Source organism: Rutidosis leptorrhynchoides, chromosome 2 (assembly GCF_046630445.1).
Source record: "Rutidosis leptorrhynchoides isolate AG116_Rl617_1_P2 chromosome 2, CSIRO_AGI_Rlap_v1, whole genome shotgun sequence".
NCBI lineage: Eukaryota > Viridiplantae > Streptophyta > Magnoliopsida > Asterales > Asteraceae > Rutidosis > Rutidosis leptorrhynchoides.
This window is the reverse complement of record NC_092334.1, coordinates 557,240,594-557,260,001: the sequence shown is the minus strand read 5'-3', so window position 1 is coordinate 557,260,001 and position 19,408 is coordinate 557,240,594. Positions and strand designations below refer to the sequence as shown.

Sequence of the window (19,408 nt, the reverse complement as noted above, 5' to 3'; positions counted from 1 at the left end):
ACCTTTACTTTTCAAGGAGAAGCGGTTGAGAGCAATCGAGAAGAGCTACTCGACTCAAAGACGAGAGGAAGCGAGTAAAAAGGAAGGATAGGGGGAGGAAGATGACTATCTAAAGCCGATAGTCCAGTAGGTCCTTGTAAGGCGAGTGGAAGGAAGTGACTCTACTGTTAAGTGGAGGAAATGGAATTCATAAGTCACACAAGAATTGCTCAAGGTTGGAGGCAGGGCTACGGGCGGCTAGAAGGGATCATCCCACACAAGGAATAGAGAGGAATCCCCTAAAGAGAAATGGGAAGACCTATGCTATTTCAGCTGTTGGTGCCAGTGATTAAGTTGAGTTTGGGAAGGCGGTCTCCTATATAGGAGAAAGACTGATTTTAGCGGACATTGCTTCTACGTAGTTTCGTACCCTTGCAGTGGAATAGGAAAAAAGTCTTTCATCAACTAGAACCCCGAGTGAAGGCAACTCAATAAGTAGAGTCTCTATCGCCCGGAAGCAGAGAAGGGAGAAGATCTAAAAGAATTAGCCTGCAAGAAGCGAAGACACAAATGCAGGCTTTGATGATTAGCAGCATCTTGTCTGAGCGAGTGAGCGTGAAGGCATCAGAAGAGGAGCGTAGCAGCTCCCCCGATAGGGAGAGGAGCAGGGGACATCTCTTGCCTCTTGCGAATATCTGGGCAGTCAACTCAATTCCCACAATCTGAAGGCTATTTGTTCTCGAATATGCGAGATGGACAAACTCGGCTTCATCTAATGCTTGCTCTCATCTTGCTAAGAAGCACTACCTTATTCGCTTACCAGAGAGCTTAACCAATAATCAATCCTTCTTTATTAAAGAAAGCACGGCAATGCGCAATCGCTAAACAAGCCACTAAAGCTACCCACTAATGCAGTCTATTGCTCCTATAGGGAATAGAGACTAGGAAGAGTGACACGTGCTACTCCTACAGCTTCCCTTCCCCATGGTTTAAAGAGCTTGCCTTAGGCTTAGCCTTACTTAGTATTCATATACCTTCGAGAGGCGGTTCCTGCTGACAAGGGTTGCAGACCAACTTGATGAGGTTTCGCATCTTCATTCAGTGAAAGACTACGCAGAAGTTCAATATGTCGATTCTATTTCTCTACGTATCGGAAAAAAGTACATACCCCCTTGCCTCAGTCTTTAGGGCAATAAGGAGTCTGTCCCCTAGGGTGTTAGAGTATCGGGGTTTATGTAAATATGTTCTCTAACACATGCGATCTAGGGGGGAGTTAGTGAGCTGGGTAAAGGCTGCCCGCCATCACACATTTGTGTTTTGGAAGTGCAAAAACCCCATATAAAAGCCGGTCCAAGTGATATGTCACTAGCTATAGTGTGCTAGTACCACTAATAACTTGGTGAAAGTAAGCTAACTCCACGGGTAATGACACCATAAAGAGCTTCAATACGCCCATCCTGGGTACCGAACGCCCATCCTGGGTACCGAATGCTCAAGAGCTGAAATACTGAATACTGAGTACCGAACGCTCAAGAGCTTCAATACTCCCATCCTGGGTACCGAACGCTCAAGAGCTTCAATACTTCAGCCTGTAGGTACCGAACGCTCAAGAGCTTCAATACGGATATCCTGGGACTGGGTACCGAACGCTTCCAGGGACTGGGTACCGAACGCTCTGATTTGGGAAAATCCTGCTGTAAGCCCAGCCTTCAATATGTAGAATACCATGGAAAAAAAAAAAACAACCCTAGAAAGTTGGGTTCAAAATGAGGTTGATCGCGATTCTTCATCTAAGAAAGACCCGGATACTAAGGTTCGTCTTTCACAGTTCTGGAATGAATTTTATAGTTCTGCGGAGTTGCTAGTTGGTTCATTAGAAGAGAAGAAGACCTCTCATAGAAAATACACAGATTCCGTTATTAATTTATTAAATGATTTTAGAAATCAAAATGAAACTATGGGTAAGGTGGTGGCAACTAAAAATCAATTATATGATCTACAGAAGCAGATTGAAGAGATGACAATGCAATTTGACGAGCAATCCCTTCATAAGTCTACTACAAATATCCTAAATATCCTCATTGATGAAAATAGAGAAAGTGCTAAATTTTATATTTTTAATAAGCTTAACAAGGAGAATGAGGAGGATCGCGCCTTGCTTAGTGAATTAAGTCAGTTCACGTTGGAGGGACTGATTGTTCATGTTCTTTGTGTGCTATTTCGCTCTTCCGATGTCAATATAATGGTTCGTGTTGCTACCCTGATTGAGCAACTGGAAGGACATGTTCGATCTCATATCAATATAGTAAGACAACGAAGGTTGGCGAAAGAGATTGCTAAAGGTAATATAGCACCAGAAGACATAGAAGAATTTAAGGAGTCAATCTCCGTCAGTATCAGTAAAAAAATATCAAATAAGAAGATGTACCCCATAGGTAGTGCTTTGGTAGAGTTTATGATAGAAAGGGGACTGATTACGATAGAGTGTAACAGCACAAGTGATGTAGCTAAGAAAGGCAAATCCCATTATACTCCTAAAGCCGGTTATGTTATTTGTAACTTTGATATTTCGTTATTACCGATCAAGCTCAACTTGCCAATGGTACATCCTCCAATAGACTGGAGCAGTTCTAGTGCTAAATCTGATGCTGTGACTCTGTCAGATCTCAAGGGTGGTTACCTAAGTCAACCTACCAGTGAAATGTATGGCCGTTACAGTCTTTTAACTTCTACTAACGTCCACAATTTCTATCTTGAGCTCTATAATCAAGAAAAAATATGCAATATTATGAATACTCTCCAGAATCAGCCATTTCAAATCAATTCTGAATTTCTTCAATATATAATTGATAACGAAAAGACCTTTGTCAAACATGGATTGCTTGCCCCTAGGTTTATAGCCTATATGAATCTGAGGGATAGCACAGGCAAACTTCGTTCATTATACATGAAAAATGACTTTATTAAATCCAAATATTCATATAATGAGTTATTACTCATTTTACAAAAAGACATGCAGAAGGCTCGTTATGAGCATCTGATTTTTGATTTGGCGTCTGCTTTTAAGGGTTTTCCATTTTATTTACCAGCCTTTTTGGATTTCCGGGGTCGAATCTATCGCTGTGGTGTATTACATTTTCATGAAAGGGATCTTTCCCGAAGCCTGGTAGAATTTGCTGTGAATGAGCCGTCTGATATAGAACAATCAAGTATATGTAAAGATATAGCACTAGCTTCTACAAGCTTCCATTTTCGTACCCTCAAGTCTGTAAATGCCGTATCCTATTTATCTTCTTCAATAGAAACCGAACTCGAAAAGTACAATGTTTTCCCCTCTAAAATGAAACCTACTTCAATGGATGAGGAAAAAGCAAGTGTTTATGTACAGTTATCAACTCTTGCTAAACATCCTTTTCAGTTTTTATCTGGTTATCTATCTATCAGACATGATCAATGGAGTTCTATAAGTTGCATTCCAATTACCCAAGACGCATCTGCCAGTGCGTATCAAATAATGTCTTACTTATTACTGGATGAAAATATCGCTAAGTCTACTAATCTCTTTCCCTCCAATGATGGGGAAATCAAAGAGATTTATCTGGATATCCTAGAAGCACTTAAATCTTATATTTCTGACAAGAAGAAATACACATTGGATGAGAACGACGAATTCTCACTGGTTGAGGACCACGAATTCTCCTCGACAATTAACAAGCTTTTAGATCGAAAGATAGTGAAAAGCATCTTCATGCCAATAATCTATGGTAAGACGGTTATTAGCACTACCCAAGATATAAAGAAGAGTATTCTCTCTCAATTCCTTAGTCATAAAGAGTGCTTTTCTGTTGCTCAACTGTGCTTTGATTTCTGGAGAGAGAAATTCCAAAACATGGACTGTCTTATTCGTTTGATCAGTTGTATAGGTTGGCTCATATCTTCTAGTGACCGTGCAGTACTGTATGAAGTTGATAACTTTATAACAATACAAGACTATATGAAAATGGTTCCAATTAACATATCGATATATGATCAAATTAGTAAGAAGAGACGTCAAGTAACTCTTAGAGTACCTTCTGATAAGAGAGACAAGAGGAAGACAGAGGTCGCTACCTTCGTCAACTTTATCCATCAGAAGGATGCTCATATAGCTATGACTGTGGTCGAACACCTTCAGATGTTAAAAGCACCTATCTATACTGTTCACGATAACTTTATAACTACCCCTGCTTATAGCAGCAAACTTCCTCTGATTTACAGCTCTGCTATGAAAAGTTTGGGTTCTCCCCTTGAGATCATAAACCAATTTCTTTATTGTAATCTGGTTCAACACCTTCCTATGAAGGATGAGTTCCCTATGGATTTGAGTGATGTAATACCAAGTGATACTCTTAAGCGTATCTTGGATCTGAATCTACCTTCCAATATGAACAAGACTAAAGTGAAGAAAAAAGTTTGGGATGACAGGATCCAAACTATAGTGGACTCTTACTATCAATATACATTATTAGTGTGCGGAGAGTATTCAAGCCCTGAGGAAGCTAGTATGAATCATAGATTGAAATGGCTCAATTTCTGTGATCAGATGACTGCTAAATCTGGGATTCCTTATTACAGTGTGCATTATTGAAATGAAGATGAAAATGAAAATGCAAATCAAAATGTTGACAACCAGCATGAAACCAATGTTTTCAAAAACTCACAGCATACGGTATTACACTACTGACCAAGTTCCAACTGAAATATTATTGAATCGCGTCTTTAATACTGTTGAAAGTACATCTGTGCAGGATCCGCATCAAAGTTTGATCATAGCAACTCATAACTTCAGAGAACCAGAACCTTTTATTAACGATGTCGATCTTCATACTCTCTTAATAATGGATCTATTAAACCAGTTTGCTTACCCTTCAATCACTACTGGTTACGCTAAATTTGGTATTTTAATTACCATAAGGCGATCTTACGGAGAGGAGATCACATTTTCGATTGGTCCTGCTATCCCTTTAACTGACGATAGTGGGTGTTTACTTTCCAAAAGTGTGGTCTATTCTAATATCTATAAATTAATCACTAAACAAGCAGAAATTGATGATGGGGATCAACTTGTTCGAGTCACGATTAGAGTCTATCTAGACCAGGATAAAAAGAAGAAAAGGCCTTCCCTAGACGAAGAAGATAGATATAACTTACTTAATGAAATTATTGAAGTGGGAGTTGTTGATACCAATGATATAATAGCAATGAAAATCCAGCATAATAAGCGTAGATATCTTAAAAATATAAGCCCGATAGATGTAAAAGATCAAGATCTTAGACCTTTCATTGTATCTGATCTCGAGACCTTACTGGATAAGAATCAGTTTCATAAGCCTTATGCAGCTGGTCTCTTGATGGTTTTCCCAGGTAAAGAAATCCAGAATTGGATGATCGAAACCTGGTATAGCGAAGATTACTCTATACTATATCCTGAAGCCTTTGAAAAACGGAGTAAGAAAGTACTTACTGACTTGGTATTAAGGATCACTGCTCTTGTTAAAAAGAACAAGGAAGTCCAAACTATTTACTTCCACAACTTTTCTAGATTCGATGGTATTATCTTGCTAAAGCACCTTGCGTGTAATCACAAGGACTTCCATCTAAAACCTCTTATGAGGAATCATAGGCTTTACGAGTTAGCAGTCTATTCAGGTAAAAAGATGTTATTCCGCTTCAGGGACTCATTGAATCTACTCCATGGTTCACTTAATGATCTGGCTAAGAGTCTCTGTCCTGATTTTGGTACGAAGGGTTCTATCAACTATGACGAAGTTACCGTGGATAAGCTTCCAGCTATGAAAGATGAATATATTGACTATATGAAACAGGACATCTATCTATTAGGTGGTGTGATGCAAAAAGCACAAGAGATCTATAGTAATCTGTATAAAGTGGACATTGAGAGTAAAATCACCCTTTCAGCACTGTCACTGAGCATCTTTCGTATGAAATACTTCGATGACTCTCATTTTAGTATCCACATCCCTAACAGAAATGAAGACCAATTTATACGACATGGATACTACGGGGGTCACACGGATGCGTACAAGCCACATGGCAAGGACCTATACTTTTACGATGTAAACTCTCTCTATCCATTTATCATGAAGGAATTCCCAATGCCACATGGTGCGCCTGTCTGGTATGGAAATCTTCAAGAGAAGGACTTAGATAACAAGTTAGGGTTTATTGAGGCATATGTGGAATGTCCGAAAACTCTCAAGAATCCATTTCTACCCTATCGAGACAAGAACGGGCTTCTCCTTTTTCCAACAGGAAAGTTTGTGGGTGTATACTTTAGCGAAGAATTGAAGTTTGCTAGAGAGATTGGCTACACTGTGATTCCACTCTCTGGCTACCTCTTTGAGAAGAAGGAAAGCCCTTTCAGTAACTTTGTAAGCAATCTCTTTGAAAGCAGGTTAGAAGCTAAGAAGTCTGGGAATGATGCGTTGTCTTATGTGTACAAAATCCTTATGAATTCGCTCTATGGTAGATTTGGCATTAACCCTCAGAGCACAAAAACCGAGGTCTGCGATACAGTAAGATCCAGAAAGTTATTAAGAAGAAGTGAATTGATATCAGCTGATGTGCTTAACGACAACTGCCACGTTGTTTCCTACCATCACAACTATAAATCCAATGATTATTGGGATCCACCGAAGAACACAGCTGTCCAACTTTCAGCTGCTATCACAGCCTATGCTAGGATCTATATGTACCCGTATATCTCAAGAGAGGACTGTTACTATACAGATACAGACTCTGTTGTGCTAGGTAATCCACTACCTGATGAATTGATTTCAAGTTCTATCTTAGGTAAGTTTAAGCTAGAGGACAGAATCTCTGAGGGATTCTTTTTAGCACCGAAGTCCTATTGCTACAAAACTGTAGATGGAAAGGAGATAGTCAAGTTCAAAGGGGCTGCGAAGGACCAAATCAGTCCTGAATGGTTTCCGTCACAGCTCGCTGACCCTGATCTGAAGCAACAAGTAACTGTGGAAGCCCACTTCCGGATTGAGTGGTCAACACTTGAAGTTTACAAGAAAGACCAAAAATTCCTGGTTGGAATTAATAAGGGGGCAAAAAGGAAACCTGTACATATTCATGAGAAATGGTCTGATACTGAGCCTATTGAAGTGAATGACTTGTCTAGACTAGATCACATTAGCAAAAGACTAGTCATGTTTCTAAGTGAAAATATAACACATCTTGTGAGAGAGAATCACAGTCTCCATGAAAAATTATCACTTATGGAAAAGGGGATAGACCCTGAGATGAAAGAAGAACCTACAGAGGTCACTAACCCAACTGTAGACGAGATACCTTTGACTGACAATCAACCTAAGAAGAAGCCTAAGACAGACAAGAAAGAACCTAAAAAGAAAGCTAAAAAGAAGAAAGCACCGTTGACTGACAATCAACCTAAGAAGAAACAACCTAAGAAGAAACCACCTAAGAAGAAACCACCGTGATGAAGACTCTACTAAAGTCTCGCTAGAAGTTCTTACTAAAAAAGTAAGGGATAGTCTCGCTAGAGGTTCTTACTAAAAGGTATGAAGTTCTTACTAAAAAGTAAGGGATAGTCTCGCTAGAGGTTCTTACTTACATCGCTGGATATTAAGTCGAGAGATGACAGCAATAAACCGTTTACCTTCTTTTGCTCTTTAGAGTCTTAGGAAGAAAGGTAGGAAGTCACTGATTTGTCAGAGAAGCAGGGACAGCACCTTTCGAAAAAGGATGAACCTCACCTACGTTTGAAAACGAACTGCCGGTACTCCACTTAGAAAAAATGCTCTTCTGCACCTGACCTAGTGGCTGAATCGACAGCAAAACTCCAATTGGCATAGCAGCTGCAAGAGAAGGAAGGCAATCTTGTTGGCAGAGAAAGAGGAGTTTAGCTAGCCTGATAGTAGGTTGAGTAAGAGAGAGTTCTCCGTGGCTTAAACTTTTCTTTGAGAAATGACAGCTACAAAGGCAGTCCTAACTAAAGAGCAATCCGCTGCGCTAGTGATGATCGGGAAGTACTTGACCTTTTTCTTTTCTCCAACTGTCATTGCAAGAGAATCAACTGAAACTGGCTTGGCAGATACAACTCACTGAACACTCTTTCACCGCTAATGAACCCGAAGGTACGGAGTAGAATGCTTTCCCGCCTGCTTCTCTCTATAGGGGTGCCAGTAGCTTTCTTCTGTCACTTCTTTCAGATCAATGAAGTTGAAAAGGAATAGAGTATACAAAGCTGTCACTCCAAGAACTCGAATAGTTGTGAGCTTAACTACCTGTGCAAAGAGAATCGATGCCTTCTATCTTAGAGTAAGCAAGGGCTAGAAATCGAGCACCGCTACAGCGATTCATCTGCTCTCCATTTCGATCCATTTGCAACCTTTCTTAGGTTAATCTGATAGGTTCAAAAGCCTTTCCGAATCATCGCTCCTCATCCTCATCAACGGGAGGAATATCCATCTCAATCGGTTCCAAGTGGTGGTCTCATGCAATAAAGCTAGTAATTCTGAGTTGTGGATATATCATATTGAATGCGTGGCACACAAACCATATCATATCACACAGGATCGGGTGAACCAATATTGTTAGATGGTTGAAACTCTTTAAATTGAGTATGATATTGATATAAGGTGCAATGGCTACAACTGGGATGATGAATAGCTAATGGTTTGATCATCCTATGATCACTGAACTTGCTGAGTGCTTGCTGCTTTTGGCTCCCGGTCTTCTTTTCTTGCCACAAGGGTCAACACTTTGCTTCTCGTGATTCTTCTAGCCGTCATGCATTCGGCCAGTCTATTGTTGTCAATCTAACTAGTAATAAATAAAGACTCCTCCCTTCCCCCAGCTTGCCCAACCTAGTAAAGGGGCTTATTTCGAAAGAGAGTACCGCTTACCCCTTTCAGTGCAGGTTGGTGAAATGACGTACTGAGGATTCCCTCCCGCAAGCAAGGGTATCAAAACCACTCTTTAGAAAGATAGCCTACATTGAACCAAAGGACTGATCCCCACGCCGAATGAGATGTCGTATACGCAACCGTTGCAGGCATAAGCGCTGCAAACATGGCCACTTCAGCTCTTTTCTTTTCGGAAGGGAAGAGAGTTCCGTCACTTCTGGGCTTAGGGCAGCTCATGACGAGCAAACCATCACCCAAGCATCAAGCAGTCTTCCACAACGGGTTAATCCAAAGCCCACAAAGCCATAAAAGTGGCCCATCAAGATCCCACCCACCAAGAGCAGGCTAATGAAGCTAAGCAGAGTGCACCAGTCCCAGCTCAGGACCTCTATGTGCATTTTACGATACGTAGAGAAAGTCTTTAGATAAGGTACGGGAGTAACGTCTATTTCAAAAAGTGCAACTCTTCCAATGGGAAAAAAGGTAGCAATCAGGGGAAACTTTGACTGATAGGTTACGGAGTTGAATACTTGGAGCTAGAGCGAAGCCGTAATCCAGTAGGAAGTGCCTCAATTGTTAAGGGGAGAGTTCCAGACGCTCGACGGTACCTAAAAAGAAGATTGCCAAAGAGGCTAAATTCCTTCTACCGATTGACTCTTCAATTCTTTCTCCTTTCGCAGGGGACTCTAGGGAGAAGAGAAGGCTTTCATTCACCTTACGTACTGTGAGAGCTACCTAGTGACTTTCTTACCTTGCTTACGTCCCTATGGGATAGAATTGACAAGATTACCGCTACTCCTTGCTTGAAGGCATTCGCCATTCACATTCAGGTCCGGCATTGAGTAATTGGTAAGGTAAGTCAGTCAGTCTCTTGATCACCATGCCCTCATCTACTGCCGAAGGGCTTGTTCACGAATGCCCTGTTATGTTAGAAGGAAATCTCTTGTGTATTCAAAAGGGCTATTAAATGTCCAAGAAGAGATGACTGGTTAAGTCTTTGACTTTCTGTGTTCTGTGGGATTACCCTTTGTCATAGAAAGAGCTTTCACTCAACAGTCTGGCAACTGCCTTGCGAGGTCGTAGAGCCCACCTAAGATCGAAAAAGGTCTGTCTGTGATTGAGACTAAGGAACGCTAGCTATATGCTTAACACCAGGTTCTATATTTGTTCGAAGAAAATGCTTAGCTTATCTACGCTATTTATTTAGTTTCCTCCCGGAAGTAGCTTTCTCTAATAAGATCGGCATAGGGGAGATGGTTGATAGCTTAGGTTTAGCAAGAAATTTGGGGATGGCTTCGCTCCTCTCCAACCAGTCTAGCTCGTAAACTCGCTCCATTAATATTGTATCAGAATGACAAGGCAAAAGATATGGGCTGAGTCTAGCTTGGGACGAGCCTTAGAGAAAGGTCATTTTCGAGAGAGATGACCTGGCAGTTCTTCAGATCAGCAACTCGGCGGATAGAGAGCTTTTGAGCCCAATGGACTTCTTATTTATGAATCTCGCTACCTCTTAGCTAGAGACTGGGAGAGAGATTTTCGACATAGCAGGGGAATTTCTGCGCATATGGACTTGCCGGCTTCATAAGAGCCTGAAAAAAGGGTGGTCTCTTTCATGTACTTGATTTTCTTATCTTAGGGGTCAGTTTCCTTACATCCAGCTGTCGTTCCCCTCGGATTAGAAAGCAAGCCAAGTCCATGCTTTCTTCTATGACTGAACTTCGCTTCGTTCGTACCCGCTGGATCTATCCAAATTCAAAGCCAGTCAAAGGTGGCTCTTCACATGAAATCATGCAAAGGAGATGCGCAACCAGTCAATCATGCTATACATGAAATCATGCAAAGGAGATGCGCAACCAGTCAATCATGCTATGCATACCTTCCAACCAATCGGCCAATCACGCTATCCTTACCTTTCAAGCAAGCCCTTCGATTCCGCTTCTGCAGCAGTATATAATCTTGGTCCCTTACCTTGATGCCTACAGCTCAATTGATTTTCCAGTGATGGCAAGAATCTGCAAAATACTGCTTTTTCTTTTTCTTCTTCTTGGTCTCTTCTTTCTAAATGGCATCACGGCTACACGACAGAAAGCGATGCTGCCCACTCCGCCGAAAAAGGGGGCCGCTTTCTTCCCCCCAAAAATGCAAGTTCCACCATCAGGGCCCAGCAAGCACCATAATTCTGTTCCGGAGCGGTCCTTCATTCCAGCAACAGTAGTCTATGGTTCAAAGCGCCTTGTTCCATCCGGCGCGAATCCCCTCCATCACTAGTATAGTGGAGGTCTTATTTGTATTGCAATAATGAATAAATGTACGAACACAAAGAATGAGCAGACCAGCTCACTTTTATATGTGGGTTCATTTCATAATGTATTTATGTTTTGAATAAAGGGCGACTGAAAGGAGCCTGTTAGTGTAACGTAGGTGTCTTTCTCGGTTGATGATGGGATAAATGCCTATATCGCTTTGTAATGTTATTGTCATGTTGATGCTATTGCTATATTAAAGAATATAATCTAAAAAAGTTGCTTTAGTCCCATTCTTTATAATTGTCTTTCTCGCCTTTCTCTACTATGCCGGTAAACGAACTTCAAGTCTGAATTGTGTACTCACCAGGAAGCGTCACAGCCTAGGTTTGGGCCACCTCCGATGTCGATCTGCAGTAATAGTTTGTTTTCGAAAGTCGTTTTCCGAGGTAGGTTTTATTTTAACCTAGAGCGATTTGCCTGCTTCTTTCTAGGCTATAGTTTACCTGTATCATGCAAATGTCCAACACTTAGGTGCTTTCTAAGATCATCCTATATGAAAGATGTATGACATGTGTGGATAATGAATTACTTGCATGGTATGCAGAACGTCCACAGAGTACAAAAGGTAAGACCTAATAAGAGAAATGAGCTTAGCACAACACGATATGGGATAGAAACCTAATCGTAAAAGGAGAAAACCCATCACTGAACAATCATAGGAATAGAAGAAATAGGTTCAGACCAAGTGACAGAACTCTCTATGAGTTGGGCTACATAAAAGATCCTATTCTAAAATGGATGTAGCTTAACTAAAGCTCAATGCAGGTTGAACTCTATGGAATCTAAGCCTCACTACCCTCTTAGAGCGTTACAAGGAATTTTGGGCCTAATGACAAGAGTTTAAAGTATGGGTTAAACCATAGGTGAAAGATAGCCTACACAAGCTAGGCCTAACACAAGGCCCCATATAGATTCAGCTTAGGGGTTTATGAGAGATTGATTGATGGACCTAAGCTAAACTTAGTTGATTGAACCTAAACTAAAGCCTATAGACTTTATTAGGAGAGCAGAGGTTTAATCCAAGACCAGGTGACGTAGGGAACGAAATCCAATAGTTTGGCTGTTGTGCGTACGAAACTAGCCTTCAAGCTTGAAACTTCTTGTCCATCCATCCTGGCTTTAAACATAGGATTTGCGGCATATGACTATTACTATTTAAAAGGAAGCATGGAAAGAGCATCCGATTATCGCCATATACTATTTCTGGGGGGTGTGCATGAAGAGGAATTCCATGTAGGCTATAGCCTTCTTTCCTTGTTCTGTTGCACTCATTCACACCGAAATTCCCTAAAGGGGCAAGAGAGAGTGAAAAGGCAGAAGAAGAAGGGCTTGTGCACTCAAAGGTGTAAAAATCTGCTAACATGAGGGCCTTTTCTGTGCATTCATTAAAGCTGTGAATCGTCGGGGCGAGTTATAAGTGTTGGTCGAGCCGGTGGCGCTAAGGACCTTCTTGAGAAAAGCTAATCTCATTTCCTCGGATTACCATTCTGTGGGTAGTTTAGGGCGAACCGACGCATTTCCTATCCTGAAGGAAGGGTCGAATGGATGTAATCTCCTATTTAGTCAAGCCGAGCTTGCTTTCCGGAACTCCTTATTTGGTAGGTCCTCTGTCTTTTTCTTTTGGTGCACAAGGGCTAAGATGATTCTTCTTTTATTTAGCAATAGCCCGCTTTCTTTGGACCCTCCCGAAGAGAAAGTGATTCTTTACACGCATCGGGGAGAATTTCTTAAGGACTTTTGAAGGCTAGTCTCTCTATCATGCGATTACAGTGAGATCTCAGATCGAAGAAGGGGGCTTTCCCTTTCACCAGGTGTGCGTCAAATTCATGTAATGGAAGATCGATCCATCCGGAGCGAGGTCCAATGAATGATCGATTCTGTTTTCAATCTTTAAGAAGGGGATTCAATTCGCTTTTTTCTGCTATTCCGACTTGAACCGGTACTGGTAGTGGAAATACCATCACAGGTATAGGGAGAAGTAGAAGGGTTAGCGCCTATTACATTAGTGGGACTAGAGATCCTTCTCGTTAATCGGCAGTAGCTAGTTCGGCTCGAAAGGTTCCCTAGAACTCCATAGCCAAGAAAGAGAAAACTAAAAAGGCTAAGGTCGCAACTTAATTAAAGGCTTTGATCTCGGTTTAACCGTCTGCTCCAGCTGATGGGAAGTCTTCCTATTCTTCGGGTCTATATTACGCTTCCTCTTAGTCAGCATTTGGACAGGACTTTCTGCCCCAATCTTTCAAGGCCATCTAAAGAAAGCCTGTAAAAACGCCTCTTTAGCATCCAAGCATACATTGAATCCGCGTAAGATAGAACAGGTCTTAGAAGGACTGCTCCCTGCCGGCTTAGCTATTTATTGTTCAGGCCTGTATAATATCCATACTTCGTAACTTCCGTAACATACTTTCCTTTCACTTTTGGTGCTACATTCCCATCCCCATCATTTCCTTGATTTTCTTTCTCATCTGCGACCGACGGGTAGTGCTTTCACTTAGGGTCAAGCCGGTCACTCTTGTCCTTTGGGCTGCTTGTTTTTGGCTTGCAATAGGAACGGCATCCCCTAACACATAGTTTTTGGCTTGCAACAGGAACGGCTACCCCTGTTACAGTTCCCTTAACACAGAGAATTCCTTCTCTAGCTGAATCAGGTAATGGTTCTGTTAATGTTCACAAAACAATAAAAACAAACCCTAGCTCAACAGCGCTAGAGATGTCGGTAGTCTAAAATCCGTCCCTTCCCCCACTCTCTATTGGCTCGTTTCGTAGGAATAGAGTAGTATAGCATAATCGCGTCTATCACTGAAGGATGGAACAAGATGATGAAGAAGGCGGCGAAGGTATGGAGGAAAATATGGGAAGAGAACAAGGAGATCTCTGAAAAAGAGACGAGGGAGGCAAAGAAGTAGTAGAAATGTTGAAGAGGATACAACCCGCTCTTGGACTTAAGACTATGCGCGTCGCGTGCTCGATCTAGCAATCTTGGACAATTCTTTTGATGAACTGTCACTAAACTAAAAAAGAAAGAAGAGAATCTTGTTTAGAGTGACTACCCAATGGGAAAGAGAAAGGTAACTTACGCATCCAAGGATAACATATATTCAAAATACTAAAATAGCGTACGCGTAGATTATATAGTATAGACTCAAGCCGCTCCAATCTTCTATCGCAAGTCCTTCTTCACTGGAAGGATGGAACCCTGATTGGTATGCCAACCTTTTCTCTGGACTGGATAGGTTGACCTATTGGAAAGAACTGGGTTCCGGTTTGCGGGTTCGAGAGAGAAATTCCTACTATAAGGAAGGGACGAAGATAATCAAATCAGTAGAATGCTGCTGTCTTCGTTCGGTTCGGCAGAAGAAAGCCGAGAAAACAGGCTACAGACATGAGCCCTCACATATCCGTTTTTGCTATATATAAGGGTCTCACTTTTTTGGACATATTTACATACCGATGAAAAGTACACACCCACTAGGTATGACCTATAGGGTCAAGAAACGCTGTAATGTAATCAGGAGAAAGCACCCCAGTATGCTTGCCAAGCATTATGCAAGACTCTATGGCTTACTAGCATCCCTTTCCCCAGCGTGAAGTCAACCAATTGAACACAAGACAGACAGAGGAATCCTGGACGTGATATCGAAGGTAATAGAACAAAGGAATGGAAGGGACCGGTCACTGGCTAGTCTGTTGGAAGAAGTCCTGTAATAGAAGTAGAGTCTCGTTTCAAGCCTACCGCCTTACCTAAAGCGGAAAGAAGGATCCGGGAGTTCCTGAGCAGACCCTTGACTTATTCTATTATTCTAATCATGAGTAGGATCGGGTGCTTCTCTCTTCAAGTTCAAGCGAGTTGTTGGAGAGCTACCGAACAGCCTTCCTTGCTTGCCAGGAATGAGAGGACAGACTGAGAGACAGACCGCAGGAAAGGAATTGGTTACTACAGACAGACCGGATGAAATAGCAGCGCTCACTCTTGCAGCGGTTATTGCTAACATAGGAAGTCTCACTCCCTCCAACCTTATTGTTGGACCGTTTCGCGCCCTACTCTTAACAAGTACGCTTCCTGCTTACTCTAAGTCCCAAGCTGGAAACATCCAGTTGCTTATTATAGGATAGGATGCACATCCCGACCGGTAAAAGGAAAGAGCGAGATCTCCTTTCGTACATTTCTAAGGCTTATCCTGTGCTTAGTTCACTTAGCATGGAAAGAAGCTGAGCCGTGCTAGTAACATCGTGAGCGTGAACAGAGGTTCTCAAGAGTTAGCTTGGGAACATGCCATGCCCTTAGCCAGCCGTTGGAAGCTAAGCCAAAGCTAAGCTTGTAGGCTTGTAGAGAAAGCTATTGTGCAGGTATACCAACGATCCATGTTCATGAACAGTCTCCTTCGAACATCTGATTCACCTTAGGTCGGACACTGAACTTCAAGCTTAAACCTCCGTCTATGATCGGCTTGCTTTCTCGGTATCGTGAGTCGTCACTCTTTAAGCCGGCTAACTAATAGATAGAGATATAGCTCAGTAAACACGGGAATCACTTCGGCTTAAACACGGCTATGCTTCGCTCTTTTTAACTATCGCTAGCGCTAGTCTGTGAAAGGAAAGAAGATTTCAATTTATGGTCACTTTCAGTCTAACCCGGATTTACTTAGTTAGTAGAGACTTGCTTCTTAGCGTGTAGTGGATCAACCAGGCTAGCATTCCTGTAGTAGAGCGCGGGGAGAGTGACCATCATGGCCTTGAATAGGGCTTTTATTCTGTACATTTTTTATGAGGAGTACTCTTGAATTATACAGTAGGTTCTCAGTGCCCTAAGATCCCAATCCCAGATCGAATTCCAATCGCAGAATTGTTCTCAAGCGAATGGCTTTTACTCAACCTCAATTCATTCAGTTAGGACCTCCCTTTATGTCATTTCTTTCCTTGGCAGCGTGAGGAGGAAGATCGGATTATAGCACTTGCATGGAATCAGGGATAGTGGCTATTGTCTGCTTCTCTTGGAGCGATGATTCTTGTCCACTTCCTATTAAGATAAGGTTTCCATTCCGAAGTCTTTGCTGCTGGATTTCTTACTACTCCCCTCTTCCTGATGCCTTTGCTTTGTGCATGGATTCCCTCTCACGAGTTGGATTCGAATGGATTTCTCACTCTCCTTTCATTCACTTTCTTACTGAAGTTGACTACTATGAATCTATCTTATTTGCTTTAGACTGGTCATGCTACTGCTTTTCCTTTCTACTGGTTCATGCTACTGCTTTTCTCTTCATTGACCTTGACGGCCTAGGTTTTCTATCTCTCTATCTCAGACTCGGAAGTCCAACTCGGTATGTCATCTCTTGTTCTAGAACTCCAGCCTCCTTAAAGGCATCCTTAGGAAAGGCGCTTGCATCCCAGGAATCTGTAAAAGAGACAACTCCCTTCCGGAGAGGGATTCAATCCTGCCAGAACCTGTGGCTACCGTGTTTCGAGCTCTAAGCTCAGGTTGCTATCCTTTGTCATTCCACGCACGGGGCGGTTTTATTCAATATTTATATATCGTTGCATGGCTTCAGTCTCGAATGACGTTATGCCTTAGCTCTCACTGGTCTTAGAATGAAAGCAGGAAGATCCATAGTAAATAGAATTGATGCTAAGGAAACCCTTGAACTGTTGATGAGAATAGTGCCTCACCCAATACTTCATGCCAGAGTTGACCCTACCATTTCCTAATAGTAGCTCTCTGTCGTTGATCTCACCTCTTCACCCTAAGGCACTGTCATCTATCCAGTAGGAGAACCTTACCATCATGGTCCAGAACAACCATCCTCTGGTAACACTCGATGGGCTTACCCCCTGGTTCTGTATACTCGATATCACATATCAGCCCGAGATCTTCTATCATGTCCCGTACTTGAGACTCCTCGATTCTTAGGTCATTTTTACATGCTATAATGACCTGACCTATGTATCTTTCAAATGCAATCCCTGGATATTTATGGCATAACTGCTGGTCAAACTCCATTACGGCAATGTTGTATAAGACCCTAGTGATTTCTCCAACTACAGGTATACTTCCGATGCTCTTCTTTCCACCATTCTCATCTATGGTCTCGAGATTGAGAAAGCTACTAACCAGCTTATAACAATACGAATCAACCCCAACTAATGACTTCACACCTTCTAAAACCCGCCTGTCATTAAGATTACGAAACATATCCATGTTAACCCGGTACAGTCTAGTCACCTTGCCCATGTTTTGAACACCAGAATAAAAGAGATCTTTTCTACCAGACAGTCTAAAATTCTCCTTGGGAACGCTACCATAAGTCAAGCGATATAAATAGAGACTCAATGCCATGAACACCAAGCCATCCTCTATTTTAGAGGGTATAATAGCAATCGTGTATGAACCATCTTCTGGACAAGGAAATAACGTTATATCAGGAAAAGAAGGTAGTGTTCTTTCTAAAAAGGAACCTAAATCATCACTACTTATTCTCATTAACCTTAGCGGAGACAGAGTGTAAAAACCTGATAGTAACAACTGTTGAAGATTACATAACTCTTTCGTAGACATAGTATAGTTGAAACTTTCTTTGTTATTCCGATAGATATAATCCATATCCTCAGATAGCTGAACTAGAGAACTGTCAATAGTTGAATAAGATCTTCTAATAATAGATGGATACTTGAAAGAAGAATAGAATATCATTGCATTGTTTGTGTTCATTGTATTTTTCATTGTATTAATTGGCCTATGTCAGGATTCTCATATGGCATCATCCCCATTGCGAAATAGAAGGCTACTATAATCCCTAAACCTACCGCTACCCTATAATTGGCATTATTATTACGAACACTGCTAGTGCTAGCTTCATCTGGGTTTATAGTACTAGCAGGAATATTGATTTCAGTGAACGGATAGACATTCTCTAAAGCAGATAACACTTGATCTGTTATATATTTATACTCGATATAACTAGCTTTTTTAAAATGGGCTAAATGAAAATCGACATTCTTAAATGAGTCATAAGGAATAGAACCAGGAATGAAGATTTCTTGAGGTACGGATCCACCTGGTCCTTCGGGTAGAAAGGTGTACCAGACAGCACAACCAACCCCCAAGCTAACAAAAAGGATTAGGTGTCCGTACATTCCTTTATATATAGTAAAAATCTCTATGATTTTATGAAATGGGCCGGTCCTTTCTAACAACTGTTGCAATCCAGTGCAGATCCTGGTATCTGAAAACAAATTTCGGTGCGCAAAAGGTACCATAGATGATAAGTTGATAGATGAAAAGACATGCATCAACATTTTCTGAACTCTATGGGTTATTTTGAATTTATAGGGTTGGTAAGCACTAAGCTCAGGAAACACTCGTAAATAGAACTCAATCATCTCATCTCGACATTTCACAGAACCCTTGCTAACACTTTGTACTAGATTAGTCAAATGGGAACTAGACACAGGTACCACACATTCAGGTAGACGTTTCATTGGAAAATGTAGCAATTCCTTGATATCCTTTTTCGTCTTAGGAGGACTGTAAGTGAAAGATGGTAGAGGCTTAGGAACTGCATTTCTGAAATTACTACATCTCATATCAGAGATGACATCATTAGCTGTTAGACGAAAAGATTTCGGTACGGTACAAGATGATGATCTAATGAATGGCTGCATGGTCAATTTCCGATTTATGGTATTTATGGCTGGGCTTACAGCAGGATTTTCCCAAATCAGAGCGTTCGGTACCCAGTCCCAGGATGGGAGTATTGAAGCTCTTGAGCGTTCGGTACCTACAGGCTGAAGTATTGAAGCTTTTTAGCGTTCGGTACCCAGTCCCAGGATGGGAGTCACGTGAAAGAACGCAGGGGCCTTCGGAACCACATTTTCTAGTGCTTGCGTCCTTATATGTTTGTTTGCTGGCACTGGTAGTCTAGTCATTATCAGTAGCAGATGTAGAATCTGAAAGGTGGGATTACCGGTTTCATTTAAACCTAGCTTACAATCACTAGTGAAAGAGTACCCATTGACCCAACTAGCGAATCTGTTTAGAACCAGGTTCAGAAAGATAGCTGAAAGTGCTAGCATAAGGAAAAGATTCTATGGATGGAAAGAGGCCTTCCTTGCTTTCAAGGTTTCGGCATTCCAAGTCAAACGATTCTTTTCATTCAAGGAAATCGTCTCTATTGAACTATGGAAAGCACTTTC

The 19,408-nt window shown here is 41.5% G+C and overlaps 2 protein-coding genes across 2 annotated transcripts; both read left to right on the top strand.

Moving 5' to 3' along the window:
- Nucleotides 1-1,705: 1,705 nt before the first annotated feature.
- On the top strand, nt 1,706-4,606 carry LOC139889706 (probable DNA-directed RNA polymerase). The gene has a single exon (XM_071872642.1). It carries the CDS (start codon nt 1,706-1,708, stop codon nt 4,604-4,606), a length of 2,901 nt encoding a protein of 966 aa, XP_071728743.1.
- Nucleotide 4,607: 1 nt separating this feature from the next.
- Nucleotides 4,608-7,487, top strand: LOC139889705 (DNA polymerase-like). The gene has a single exon (XM_071872641.1). The coding sequence runs from the start codon at nt 4,608-4,610 to the stop codon at nt 7,485-7,487; it is 2,880 nt and encodes a 959-aa protein (XP_071728742.1).
- Nucleotides 7,488-19,408: the final 11,921 nt, after the last annotated feature.